General features: G+C 42.4%; 1 protein-coding gene across 1 annotated transcript in view; it reads left to right on the top strand.

Moving 5' to 3' along the window:
* The window catches only part of LOC117359286 (V-type proton ATPase subunit d 1), a 642574-nt gene that overhangs the window by 344516 nt on the left and 283036 nt on the right, over positions 1-15022 (top strand). Inside the window, exon 5 of the mRNA XM_033941795.1 lies at positions 6026-6047. Within this exon, the coding sequence (XP_033797686.1) occupies positions 6026-6047 (22 nt within the window). The remainder of the gene's footprint in view (positions 1-6025; positions 6048-15022) is intronic.

Raw genomic sequence — 15022 nt, 5'->3', positions numbered from 1 at the left:
TAGGAATAAAGAAGGGAAAGAGAACCACAGCAACAAATTTTAACTTAAAGAAAAGAAACTACGAAGCGATGAGAGTAATGGTAAGGAAGAAACTTAGGAACAGATCAAAGAAATCGCAGACTGTAGAGCAAGCCTGGTCTTTATTCAAGGACACGGTAAGCGAGGCGCAAAATCTGTATATCCCCAGATTTAGAAAAGGATGCAAAAAGAGCTGAACAAAAGACCCGGCGTGGATAACTAAAGAAGTGAAGAAAGCGATAGGAGATAAGAAAATTTCATTCCGGAAATGGAAAAAGAACAAAACAGGAGAGAACTGGAAAGAGCACAGGAAGCATCAAAAAGAATGTCACCTCGTAGTTAGAAGAGCAAAAAGAGAATATGAAGAGAGGATAGCCAGGGAAGCACGAAATTTCAAACCGTTCTTCAGATATGTTAAAAGGAAGCAGCCAGCAAGGGAGGAGGTGGGACCGCTGGATGACGGAGATAGGAAAGGGGTGGTGAAGAAGGAAAAAGAAGTGGCGGATAGATTAAACATGTTTTTTTCGTCAGTATTTACAAAAGAGGACACATTCAACGTGCTGGAACCTGAAAAAATATTCAAGGGAGATCAAGCAGAAAAATTAACATCCATGGAAGTAAGCCTTGAAGAAGTATGCAAGCAGATAGATAGATTAAAAACTGACAAATCTCCGGGCCCGGACGGAATCCACTCTAGGGTATTGAAAGAACTAAAGGAGGAAATAGCGGAACTATTACAGCAGGTTTGCAATCTATCCCTGAAAACAGGCATGATCCCAGAGGATTGGAAGATAGCTAATGTTACGCCCATCTTCAAAAAAGGATCGAGAGGTGAACCGGGGAACTACAGACCGGTAAGTCTGACTTCGGTTCCGGGGAAGATGGCGGAAGCGCTGATAAAAGACAGCATCGATGAGCATCTAGAAAGGAACAAACTGATGAAAACAAGCCAACAAGGCTTCTGCAAGGGAAGATCGTGCCAAACGAACTTATTGCACTTCTTCGAAGGAATTAACAAACGGATGGACAAAGGGGACCCCATAGACATCGTATATTTGGATTTCCGAAAAGCCTTTGATAAGGTACCCCATGAACGCCTACTGCAGAAACTGAAGTACCATGGGGTGGAAGGAGACGTACATAGATGGATCGGAAATTGATTGGCAGGTAGGAGGCGAGGCAAAGGGTAGGAGTGAAGGGCCACTACTCTGACTGGAGGAGGGTCACGAGTGGTGTTCTGCAGGGGTCGGTACTCGGACCGCTGCTGTTCAATGTATTTATAAATGATCTAGAAACAGGGACGAAGTGTGAAGTAATAAAATTCGCAGACGACACCAAACTATTTAGTAAAGTTAGGACTAAAGAGGACTGTGAAGATTTATAAAGGGACCAGAGCAAACTAGGAGAGTGGGTGAAAAGATGGCAGATGAAGTTTAATGTAGAGAAATGTAAAGTCTTGCATATAGGAAACAGGAACCCGATGTACAGCTATACGATTGGAGGGCTGGTTATGGGTGAAAGTAGCCTAGAAAAGGACTTGAGGGTACCAGTGGACAAGACAATGAACCCGTCGGCACAGTGCGCAGCGGCCTCTAAGAAGGCGAACAGAATGCTAGGTATTATCAAGAAAGGTATTACAATCAGAACGAAAGAAGTTATCCTGCCATTGTATCGGGCGATGGTGCGCCTGCATCTAGAGTACTGCATCCAAAATTGGTCTCCGTACCTTAAGAAGGATATGAAGATACTCGAGAGGGTTCAGAGGAGAGCGACACGACTGATAAAAGGTATGGAAAACCTTTCATATGCTGAAAGATTAGATAAACTGGGGCTTTTTTCCCTAAAAATGCGGAGACTTAGAGGGGACGATAGAGACCTATAAGATCATGAAGGGCATAGAGAAAGTGGAGAGGGACAGATTCTTCACACTTTCGAAAACTACAAGAACCAGAGGGCATTTGGAAAAATTAAAAGGGGACAGATTCAGAATCAATGCTAGGAAGTTCTTCACCCAAAGGGTTGTGGACACCTGGAATGTAGTTCCAGAGGATGTGATAGGACAGAGTACAGTATTGGGGTTCAAGAAAGGATTAAATAGTTTCCTGAAGGAAAAGGGGATAGAAGGGTATAGATAGAGGATTACTATACAGGTCCTGGACCTTATGGGCCACCGTGTGAGTGGGCATGATGGACCTCTGGTCTGACCCAGCAGAGGCACTGCTTATGTTTTTATGTCCCCGTCCATGCTCTGACATAACCTCCTTCCTTTTCCCTTGGTCTGGCATACATTCTTCCTTCCCTCCATGCCCTGTCATCTCAGTAGCCAAAATGTTCCTTTTCAGAGGGGCCCCCAATACGTCAGCTCTTCTCACAAGCTGACGGCGGCTGCCCTGAAGTTTTTCCTCTGCCACAACTTCCCATTTCTGATAGGGCAGATCTGCGCAGAGGGAAAGCTTCGGGGCAGCCACCGACAGTTTGTGAGAACAGCTGTGTCAGGGCCCCTCTGAAAAGGAAAATTTAGGTGTTTAATAAAGAAGTTTGGACCGTAGGGCCCCCTGGATCTGTGGGGCTCAGGGCAGCTGCCCTGTTTGCTTTTCTGTTAAAAATAAAAATGTCCACCTGATGCCTTCTTTGAGCTTTGCTGGAACAGGGACAGAACTACTAATCTTCTTTTTTATAAAATTTGACATAGAATCTATGTCGAATTGTGAGACAAAAGATTAGTAGTTCTGTCCCTGATCGAGCACAGCTCAAAGAAGGCATCAGTTGGACATTTTTATTTTTAACAGAATAGCAATTAAGTGGACAGAACATGAAAATTAAAGACATAAGAGAAATATGAGTGAAAATATTTAGATCCACAGAAGATGATTCTGTTTCTTAAATAAAAATAATTTTTTTTTTTTTTGGGGGGGGGAGAAACGGGGAGAAATGTCAGTTAAGCGCAGGGGTTCTCAACCCAGTCCTACCTATGCAGTCCGGTATCTGCAGAGAGGAGCTAACAATAACTGTTGTTTTCAAGTAGGTTTTCTTTTTCCCTCTACTCTCCATCTGCCCAACAGAGGAAAATCCCAGTAAGTCTGCGTAGCAAAGCATGTGAGACAAAGCGCATGCGCTAGGTTACACTGGCGACAAAACATTAAAAGAAAAGGGGGGGTTCAATAGGAGATACTGCCGAAAGAAGGTTATACTTTAAAATCTTCGGTATTTGCTGCTGTAGCCTAACTCTCTTTGTTTCGCTGAGAGCCAGACCCGCTGGTGCACAGCAGCAGCGAGTATTGTGCAGACAATCTGACCTGCTGGTACAGCTGAAGATGGAGGAAGGAAAACTGTTGAATTTCTTGGGGGAAAGATGGGGAGTTCCGGCCAGCAGGGGAGGGAAAGCTGGACAGTACGGAGGAGGAGGAGCCAGTAGGGTCGGCAAGAAATCGATGTTCCCTCCCCCGTAGCCAAAATTTCCTTTACAGAAGGGCCCCGACAAAGCAGCTGTTCTCACAAGCTGCCGGCGGCTGCCCCGAAGTTTTCCCTCTGCCGTAACTTCACGTTTCTGATGGGGCAGATCGCCGCAGAGGGAAAGCTTCGGGGCAGCCGCCGGCAGTTTGTGAGAACAGCTGCCATGTTGGGGCCCCTCTGAAAAGGAAAATTTAGGTGTTTATTAAAGAAGTTTGGATCGCAGGGCTTTCGGGCCCTAGGCAGATGCAGAGTGTCAGCCTAGAGGCCTCTGGGAGATTATATCAATCTGACCCTGGCATGGGAAGGCAGATAGACCCTTAGTGCAGGGAAACTGTTTTAAGTAGCCCTGATTGATATATTTTAAGTTTCAAGTAGCCCTGCTTGAATCATGGCTAGCTAAAAGGTGTTAATGTCTGATTAAGAGGGTGCTTAGGACAAGGGTGCACAGATCAAGCCAGAGACTTAATCCCATCAGGTTTCTCACCCTCCTTTGTTAATTAAATTAACCATTGTCTCAAACAGTTTACAAATTCTAAACAGAAAGATACTGGGAGATACAATATTTTCTCTATTCAGAATAAGATTCCAAGGTATAAAAGCCTGCTCTCTGCAACACACAGCTCTCTCTCTTTTTCTATGCAGCTATCAAGAGCTCTCTCTTTTTCTATGCAGCTATCAAGAGCTCTCTCTTTTCCTATGGAGCTATCTCTTGGCTCTTCTGCAAGCTTCTATGTCCCTCTCTGCCTCTGACCTCTGTAAGGCAGTGAGACTGCTTGCTCTCTGCTTAAATGTAATGCTCTCTGCTTAATTGTAATGCTTATAAATATTACTTTTCTGTAAGACTTTCTATAATATATTCTTTATATAATCACCCCTGGCTGTGCTTCTTATTTGATTCTATCCCTAATGAAACTTCTGTGAAGGAACTGAACCTGGGACCTGGCGTTTGTCAGTACGCCTTTCACTTAACCCCTACCACCTAATATTGTGGGGGCCACTTTCAAGTCAGTTTGAAAGTGGCCCCCACAATATTAGGTGGTAGGGGTTAAGTGAAAGGCGTACTGACAAACGCCAGGTCCCAGGTTCAGTTCCTTCACAGAAGTTTCATTAGGGATAGAATCAAATAAGAAGCACAGCCAGGGGTGATTATATAAAGAATATATTATAGAAATAGTCTTACAGAAAAGTAATATTTATAAGCATTACAATTAAGCAGAGAGCATTACATTTAAGCAGAGAGCAAGCAGTCTCACTGCCTTACAGAGGTCAGAGGCAGAGAGGGACATAGAAGCTTGCAGAAGAGCCAAGAGATAGCTCCATAGGAAAAGAGAGAGCTCTTGATAGCTGCATAGAAAAAGAGAGAGCTCTTGATAGCTGCATAGAAAAAGAGAGAGAGCTGTGTGTTGCAGAGAGCAGGCTTTTATACCTTGGAATCTTATTCTGAATAGAGAAAATATTGTATCTCCCAGTATCTTTCTGTTTAGAATTTGTAAACTGTTTGAGACAATGGTTAATTTAATTAACAAAGGAGGGTGAGAAACCTGATGGGATTAAGTCTCTGGCTTGATCTGTGCACCCTTGTCCTAAGCACCCTCTTAATCAGACATTAACACCTTTTAGCTAGCCATGATTCAAGCAGGGCTACTTGAAACTTAAAATATATCAATCAGGGCTACTTAAAACAGTTTCCCTGCACTAAGGGTCTATCTGCCTTCCCATGCCAGGGTCAGATTGATATAATCTCCCAGAGGCCTCTAGGCTGACATCTCCCATAATTTTTTTATTTTTATTTTTATTCTTTGAAATGAGGGCAAGCTTGTGGTACCCTCGCTTACCTCCAACAGTACGTCCCCTGTCTTGCAGAATCTCCAAGCTATGAAGATAGGTTGTAAACAGTTCCCATTACGAGTTCAAACCTCTGTCTTAGGTCGTATAGGCCATAATCTGGGCGGGGATCCCAGTATGCCTATATCTTACCCGTCGTTGAGCGAGTGAACCGTGCATAATGGATGAAGCTTTTTCAGGAGGTTCAGGTATAAAGGTACCAAGATGTCATAAGAGAGAGTATCTAAGTATGGGATATGGGAAAATATTATATCTGACCCTGGTAATGGTAATGCAATAGGCCATGCCAAATTAAAACCAAATTAGGACCAAATTAGCAAGTGTCAGAAAAGATACTGGAAATACATGTATAACTGCCTTAAAAGTTAGAGGGAAGCTTGTATGATAAGCGTTGTAAAGAAATGTACATGTGTTTCACTTTACAGCAAAGAAAAATCATAATAATACATAACAAAATTTGTACAATAATTAAGATAATGATAGGGTGAATTAAAACATTAAATACGTGGTTTGCAGTGGGCGAATACCCAAAGAAAGTTCCCAAACTGAGACATGAGCGTCTTGTATTAAATTTTGTGCAATCAGTCCATTTTAAAAAGTGATAGTATGAATCACTTCTTTGGAAGTTTTCTTAAGTTGTGGAGTTCAGTAAAGTTCAGCAGCTTGTGGAATGTCTCATTCCCCATTTCAAGAGGTAGTGGATGTACAGCATAAGAAATAAAGTCTGGAATGTCCATAGAATAGGTTAAATAGGAGGAATTGTACAGCAAAGCGTTCTTAGGAAGGTGGCTATATCCGATGAACAGGAAACATTGTGTACAGCATGTGTGGAAAAGTCTTTGCAGTCAGGGTGCATGAAGATGAATTAGTCCAGCAGGAACCGGCAGTCTCTTTAAACTGATGAGGTTCACACTTGAAATGAAAGGATGTTTGCACAGGATCTGATGTTTGCACAGGATCAGTCAAGTCACTGGAAACTGGTGGTGTTCGCCCTTGAGATGAAAAGATGTCTGTGCATACAGGGAGGGATTTGAAAAGAGTCCCGATATCAATCAGCAGCTGTACTCCAGTGTGATCCAAATAAGATAGAAAATGGAGGAGAAACCATTTTGCCTGTACTGAATGTATAGAGAGAAAGAGAGAGAGAGACCAGGTTGGCTGTACTGAATGTGGCAGCATGTAACAATATTAATGCATTTACTTGTTTTAGTTATGGCAAAAGACAGACAATATTCAAGTACTTAAGGTTCTTAATCAGACATTCCAAAAATATATGTTTTTATGTGCTGCATATAACTATTATGGCACTTCAGAGAGACCATAATTCTGTACTGAATGTATATATAAAAAAAATTTGTCAGAAATGTGTACTGAATCTAATGAGAAGCATAGAATAAACATGGTATAGATATAGAATAAAACCTTTTCTTAAAAATATAACCCCTAACTAAGCTACATTTAGCATATGCAAATTATAGGGAAAAAAGAACATTGCGCAATTGGGCTAGTTAAAAAAAAAATTGGGGAAAAGAGCTCTAGAAATGGCCAATATTATGTATCCTGGGGTACCCCCTAAACTAAAACAAATAGACAAAAGACAGACCACATAGCACAGACAACATAAAACACAAATTTTGAGGCTTCGGCATTATTCTTCCATCTGTCAAGTGTTCAGGGCTGAATTTAACTCTGCAAATAAACACTTTGTTATAGAAAAACACAGCAAAGATTAACACCTGAGTAGTACAAATAATGCATATCATAACCATCTCATATTCAGAAAAGGCATAAAGCTAATATCTTCTTTGGAACATCTTTATCTCTGCAGTGATAAAGAGGAACCTTGGAAAACACTAGAAATATCTTTGTGCCAAAATTGGTCTGGGATGGCTATATCCGAACTGCTGCTAGGAAAAAGAAAAAAAAACATTTTAAATTAGCAGCAACCTCAAGGTCACTTAGAGCAAACTTTGTCCATGTTCCATTCAGGCCGACCTGGACCACATGTCTGCCACCTGGGTCCCACTGCACTCGGAGGAGTGGGCACTGCGGTGCAGAAGTCAGGTGCAGGCTAGATTTGTCTTCTTTTGTCTGCACTGTTGTGTCCTGGCATTCAGAGGCAAGGGGCAAATTCCGAAAATCATTAGTCATGTCTAGGACAGAGAAAAATGCACATTTAGGGTTAAATGTCACAGTCATTTCAGAGTGAGAGGCTGCCACTGGTACTACGGGCTTTGAAGTCTTAGTTAGGGCCTGAGAGTGTATAGTGAGCCTAACAGAGCCCTCTGATTTAGCAAATGACCCAGTTGGAGAGACACATGCTAAAGAGATAGGTCCACTCAGACCTCTCTCCTCCATCTTAGGCACCAGTTCAGTTGCTGGAGGAAGTACTGGTTGCTGTGTTTGTGGTGCAGGATCTTTGCCCTCAAACAAAATTTCTGTGTACCTTTTCCCACAATCTTGTGCCCAAACTGAAAGATCTGCAGCCTCTGAGTGAGTTACACTATGATCATGCTTCTGCACTGGCAGGCAGCATTGTGTGGCTAACTGCACAGGAATAACCTTGTGAACCAAAGGTTTAGAAGCATTTAGAATTCCTGTACCTAATGCAAGACCAGCCACCTCAACAATTTCTTTGCCTGTATTCTCACTCGTGCTGGCAGTAGTTTCTACAATGTCTTTCATTTGTTCCTTTTGTGGGATAGACACACACTTTGAAGCTTTGTCATTTAGACCCTGAATCTCACAAATTTCCTTATTTTTCTGATCTCCAGTAGGAGGCGCTCTATCTGTGAAACTGATTCTAGCCCCTGTATCAATCAAAGTTAATTTATCCTGACCCTCTATGGTAGTATTAACATTGGGGCTATCGGAACTGTCCAAAATCAAAGGTGTAACATACCTCAAGCTGAATTCTGAGTCTGACTTCTTTCCCTTATCCTGTGTCTCCAAAAGTGAGTCCACAGGTAAGTGAAAGGAGTCTGGCTGGGCTGTGAAGGCCTGAGTCACCTTGGCATTCGGATACAGAGAGTCAGGACATCCCTATGGACTAGCACTGTTGTTCCTAGCTGTCAAATCACTTTTTACTCTGTCCAATTCTATCTGCATTGTGTGACGATCCTGTTCCCATTTCATTTTCTCTTTATGTAATGCTTCTGTCTGTGCCCTGAGCTCATGGAAAGGAATGTAAGTGGAGGCATTTCTGTAACTACCTCTGCCATGCCCTCTATTTCCTGTGTGTGGTGTTTTATTGTATTGGGGTGCTCCCTCAGCACGCCACCTTCTAGCTTCTGAGACTGAAATAATTTGAGCTGGCTGGGTCTTCCACACAGACCCAATCCTGAGCAGTAAAGTGTCAAAAGGCATGGTTTTAGGGTCCTCCGAGAACAACAGAAGGTGTTTAGTAATCTCGGGAGATAATAATTCTAATAGGAATTCTTTATGTTCTCTCTGGCCATAATCTGAGGAAGTGGGCCAATATTCATGTTCGTTAAGTACCGCGTTGATTACCCACACTCTATATGCAAACTGCTCTGGTGTATCACTTGGCAGGGGTGAAAGAGTTCTAAGTACTTGCAAAGAGGTGCAGCGAAATAGTTGTTCGATGCCCATCTTTACAAATTGGTATGGATGAACAAGAGATCCAAATTTATAATAATGTGGACCCAGGGCTAGGTGCATAAGCTTATCAAAATCTGCATTGTTCCTTTTGTATTTCCCTAGACCCCAGTGAATCAGTATGTCAGTAGCCCATTTGCACCATTCATTTATGTTAAAAGGCATAGGGCCCACTTTCTCCACTATTCTTTCAATATCACTATCTTTCATATGTCCCTGCAGCACTACAGTTACTGGAGCTGTGTCACTTATAGGGGTACTATTGGTATTGCTCTGGCCTGGTAATGAATTTTCCTCACTTTCGTTTGTCGGTTCTTCTTCCTGTTCTACATCTGTAGCTAGTTTACCCTTTCTCTGACCTGCTACAAAAATGGTTTTCTGTTTCTCTATAAACTGACTACATGGATTATATGGTGATGGTGGCACAGGTGCAGACGGCAGAATCTGTAAGGCACATTTTGACTTTAAATACTTTAATTCTGCCTTGGCCTCTTCTAATTGTTCATTTACAGTTAAAAAGGAATTTGTGGCCTGAACAATTTGGGTTCTTAGCATGGATATATTAATTTGTGCCTCATCTAAGTCTTTGGACAGCTGATGGCACTGAGTGTTCAAGTCAGTATTATCTTGTCTTAGGCTAATAAGTCCTCTACATAAGCCCTGAATGAAAAGGCATTTGCGTTTATCTGTTTTCTTTCTAAACTCCTGAGAATGAGAAACCATTTGTTTCTGAATATCGTGCCATGTGTTTTCTGGAAAATTACCCTCATATGGACCCCCTTTCTTATCAAAATATTTGTGTACAATATCTGTGAGTTCTTGGAAATCAAAAGGGTTCATATTTGAGGCTGCAGAAGTCTGCATTGGTTCGTGGGCCTTGCTCATATATTTCATGAGAGAGAATGGGCTTCTAAATGTCCCTGTCAGTGTGTAGCCTTTGAGATTGAAATGCTCCCACTTATGAAGGAGGGAGACTTTAGTTAATAGGTAGAAAAGCGAGGTAAAGCGTGTTAGGCAAGAGTCATTGGCATAAATAATACACTTATGCCCACACTTGCCCACACTGGTTACTACCTGAAATTTACAGGCAGAAGTTTAGCAGGATAAAATATAGAAGAGCAGAGATGTCAGCTGCCAGTTCCAGTCCAGTGTGCACTGGGCCTTTCACCAGAGCAGAGACTGACAAGAAATAGAATTAAAAGCACAAGGTTAGCAAAGTAAAAGTTATACAGATGTGGCGTGTCTTAATTGAGTGACTGTTTTCACTTTGAACCCTGCTTTTCTTCAGAGCAGCTCAAATATTCTTACATGCAACACCCTAGCAAGCATATAATAGCAAATCATACAATGCAAACTGGCACAGGTAACACTACAAAGCCTTTTGATAGTAAAATCTCACCAAATATAAAACCCAAAATATTACTGAAACTTTTCACAATTGTGTCATCCAGTCTAAAACAATTTAAGGGTTCCAAAAGGACTTTTGATTTCTATCTCACTCTGTCTATCAATCAGAAATAGAAAGTCAATTGCTATATAAAATCTCACCAAGTATAAAACCCCACAATATTTCTGGAACTTTTCAACAGTGTGTCATCCAGTCTAACGTACAATCAATCTAAGGGTTTTCCCAGGACTTTTGATTTCTATATCACTCTGTCTATACATAATCCTATTGCACAGTGCATTAAAAAAAAAACTTAAATTCTACTTACCCAAATGAAATCATCAGGAAGGACCGAGACAGAGCCCCCAAAATGTCAGTTTGAAAGTGGCCCCCACAATATTAGGTGGTAGGGGTTAAGTGAAAGGCGTACTGACAAACGCCAGGTCCCAGGTTCAGTTCCTTCACAGAAGTTTCATTAGGGATAGAATCAAATAAGAAGCACAGCCAGGGGTGATTATATAAAGAATATATTATAGAAATAGTCTTACAGAAAAGTAATATTTATAAGCATTACAATTAAGCAGAGAGCATTACATTTAAGCAGAGAGCAAGCAGTCTCACTGCCTTACAGAGGTCAGAGGCAGAGAGGGACATAGAAGCTTGCAGAAGAGCCAAGAGATAGCTGCATAGGAAAAGAGAGAGCTCTTGATAGCTGCATAGAAAAAGAGAGAGCTCTTGATAGCTGCATAGAAAAAGAGAGAGAGCTGTGTGTTGCAGAGAGCAGGCTTTTATACCTTGGAATCTTATTCTGAATAGAGAAAATATTGTATCTCCCAGTATCTTTCTGTTTAGAATTTGTAAACTGTTTGAGACAATGGTTAATTTAATTAACAAAGGAGGGTGAGAAACCTGATGGGATTAAGTCTCTGGCTTGATCTGTGCACCCTTGTCCTAAGCACCCTCTTAATCAGACATTAACACCTTTTAGCTAGCCATGATTCAAGCAGGGCTACTTGAAACTTAAAATATATCAATCAGGGCTACTTAAAACAGTTTCCCTGCACTAAGGGTCTATCTGCCTTCCCATGCCAGGGTCAGATTGATATAATCTCCCAGAGGCCTCTAGGCTGACACAGAGCTGCACTCAAGTGGCTAAAGAGCCGCAGTTTGCCGACCACTGGTCTAGGTCTAAGATGGATACCCCCTTCTCAGCTGATGAGATTGAATGGACTATTAGGGAAGTCACCAGGCCCCGATGGGTTGCGAAGTGAATATTATAATATCTTGCATGCCGAGGTAGTCCTGCTTATGGCAGCTACGTTCAATTACACTGTAGAGCAGGGGTGTCAAATAGAGTTGCACAGTGACTGAAATCCCACCTGTCCCCACCCATCCCTGCCAAAATCCCACCCGTCCCTGTGAGAAATCCCCTCCATCCCCGCATTCCCCCCCTAAAAGTTACCTGTCCCCATGAAAAACAACAATTACTTCAGAAAGTTTTGATTTTTAAAAAATCTTAGTTTATTTTAAACAACAATAAAATAAGATCATTTTTTAACACCCCCCTCTTCTCTATAAAAATATATTTTTAATAATAATCCAAGAGTCACACAGCAAGGGTGCACCTAGGAAAAGGTAGCATCATAAACACTGCAGTGAACATTAGAACATCAATATACCCATTGTTAAACTGAAGCCAGATTAATACAGATCGATCCTGCACAGTCAATGCTAAAAGAAAATAATCCTTTTCATATATACAGAACATAGATACACCACAGATCAGATGCCGTTCTTCTTTCAGCCTACGACTTAAAACTTATGGTTAGAATTAACTGAAGCAAATTTCATGGTTGGAAAAAAAAAAAGGTTTGCAAATAACTTCAAAAATTCATAGGAAAAAAGTACACTGCACTGCTCTCCCCAGGAAACCATCAACCCTTAGGCAAACAGAAGAGGCTCTGAAAAGCTGCCGTATATTTACAGTACACAAATGGGGGGTGGAGGGGTTAAGATGAAAACAGACAATAAACAATACTACTACTAATAATAATAGACTTACTTCAGCAGAGCTTGTGCTCTGATCGAGCAGTCAGGTGCTGATGCTTTCTGCTCGTGCAGCAACCTTGTCCTGGGGGAGGAGGAGGACTCTGTCCTCCCGCTCTAGCATTATGCAGACTATCCTCTCACTCTAGCCTGCATGTGACACCTCCCGGCGAATCAGCAGCAATAGTCTCTGTCACGTAGGCAGTGAGCTCAGCACGTAGGCACACAAATGGGAAGGAGACCCTATCAAGCGAGTTATCAGAAGATAACCAGAGTCTGGGACCAACATGATTTGAATAATGACCAGACAACAAAAGGTAGAAAAAAATTTTATTTTCTGTTTTGTGATTACAATATGTCAGATTTGAAATGTGTATCCTGCCAGAGCTGGTGTTAGACAGCAAGCGTGAACTATGACCTAAAAGAGAGAGGAAAAGCCTTTTTTAAATTTATTTTGTTTTTATCACAGAGCTGGCATGGGGTTGGAGAGGTTGTAACCTTATACTTCTGCTAAGACTAAGGGGTCCTTTTATTAAGATGCGCATTTAGCACGCGCTAAATCAGTTAGCATACCTTAATATCTTAATAAAAATCAGTTAACGCACCTTAATAAAAAATTTGGCCCGCGACTTAGCCTATGTTTAAATTTTGGCCCCTTATGTGATTGAGTTTGATACCCCTGCTGTAGAGTCTGGGAGACTCCCTAGACATCTCATTGTAGCACAAATTATTGTTTTGTTGAAGCTGGGCAGGGAACCGAATAAACCTGAATCCTATAGACTGATTTCACTGCTGAATTTCGAGGCAAAACTTTTTGCAAATGTCTTGGCTAATCATTTGGCCACAGAACTTCCTGATCTTATTTTGGAGCAGCAAATGGGCTATGTGCCACTCTGTTGCAAAGAACATGAGCTGAATTTTGGCATCCCTGGAAAGAGTGTGACAAACCCAAGCCCGTTTTGGGTCCTTTCTATGACAAACCCAAGTCCGGTCCGGGTTTTGCCAAAGGGATTAGGAAGAAATACAATATACCCCTTTGTAAAAGAGCTGATCAGGTAGTGTCCCCGACTTTGGACTTAGCTGACTACTGCTCAGACCTGGAAGTAGAATCAGATGAGGCAGAGCAGGAAAGGTTGAAGCAGAAAACCTGCACAGGGTTGAAACCTGTCCCCAAGTCTGCTAGGGGATTACTTCCTTTCCAGCAACCTGTCCAGGCAAGAGTTAAGGCTGGAAAAGATCCTGCACTTAGGCAGATAGAACAAGCCTGTGTGTGGAAGGCCCCTCCCCCACCTAGGCTGAATGGGAGGGTCCCTCCACAGCTTAAAATGAGTCAGATTAGAACACTAAGGGGGGAAGCAGCCTGGAGGCAAACCAGAGAGAACCATCCACTCTCTCTTCACCCCGAGGAGGCAGGTTCTGCAGACTGGCAGATGTTGGAAGCAGAGGAGCTTACTGCTGACCCTGGGAGTGAGGAAGGAACCCCAGGGAAACCCATGGAGACACAAGAGAGTCTGGTAGGACCGGAGGTTGTGCCCATGGACGTTGACATGCAGTAAGGAATATGTATATTGCCTGTATCCACAGTAGTGAAGCCCTCAGTGAAGGGGATTTGTATGTCTCACCCTTCAGATAGTGAACTTTGAGCCACTGCTGGAAAGCTTTATTTATGAGGCTAGCAAACTTTTTCCCCTGCTAGCAGCTGTGCATAATTGATTAACTGAACGGTACAGCAGGGAGCTGCATGTTCCCGAGCTAGGGCTAGGCAGAAAGAAAACTCCTTCACAGCCCCAGATGTGCTGAGTGTGCCTTGTGAAACTTGTACAACTGAGGAATCCGTTTTACAGAGCAACAGTGTGTGAGAGGAAACATTAAGCTGGGAAACCATGTGACATGCTGGCCAGGTTTCTCGTTGCTCAGTTTTGTTGGTAAAGTTTGTTTTCTTTTCTGGATTTACCTACCTTTGAACTGGTACAGCTGCTGGAGCTGAAGCAGCTCAGTTAAGGTTTCTAAAACCAAACTGCCCTGGTGAAAATGACTGTATAAAGTTTGCTAAGAAAGTCCAGAGGCAGGAGACTGTATGTATGGGACACACCCAAAAACCTGGACGCTGGATTTTGAAGCTTTTGCCTTGTTTGAGCAGCTTGTGTTTGCCTCATAGTATTGAGTGCTTGTTTTGAAACCTGCTGAGCTGAAGCCTATTTCTTGTGTTGAATGAAACCAGTGATCATAATAAAACCTTTTGATTTACTACATCCTGTCTGAGACTCTTGCCTTGCATGCCCTTATTAGGCTGGTAGAAAGCCAAGCAAAGTCCTGAAGGGTCCCTTGGTAGTAGGGGACACGCCAGGCCAGAGTATTGTGTCACGATCCCGGGGCTCGCAACCCAGCGCCAGAGCGCGGGTGTGACAAGAGCGGCCCAGGACCCCAGCTCCCTTCTCTGGTGGTCAGTTTTGATTCCAAGAAGGCCATTGACCAGTTAGACTGGAGTTTCTTATTCGATGTTTTTAAGGACATTTGGCCTAGGACCCTGGTTTATACGAGCGATTGGTACCCTCTATAGAGATTTGCAGGCACTTTCAGATTCCTTCCTGATTTATAGAGGTGTGCATGCCAGGGGTACCCCCTCTCACTCTTGTTATTTATATTGACCTTGGA

This window comes from Geotrypetes seraphini, chromosome 4 (genome assembly GCF_902459505.1).
Source record: "Geotrypetes seraphini chromosome 4, aGeoSer1.1, whole genome shotgun sequence".
In the NCBI taxonomy this organism is placed as follows: Eukaryota; Metazoa; Chordata; class Amphibia; order Gymnophiona; family Dermophiidae; genus Geotrypetes; species Geotrypetes seraphini.
The sequence above is the reverse complement of the archived record's forward strand: the minus strand, read 5'-3'. Positions and strand labels throughout refer to the sequence as shown.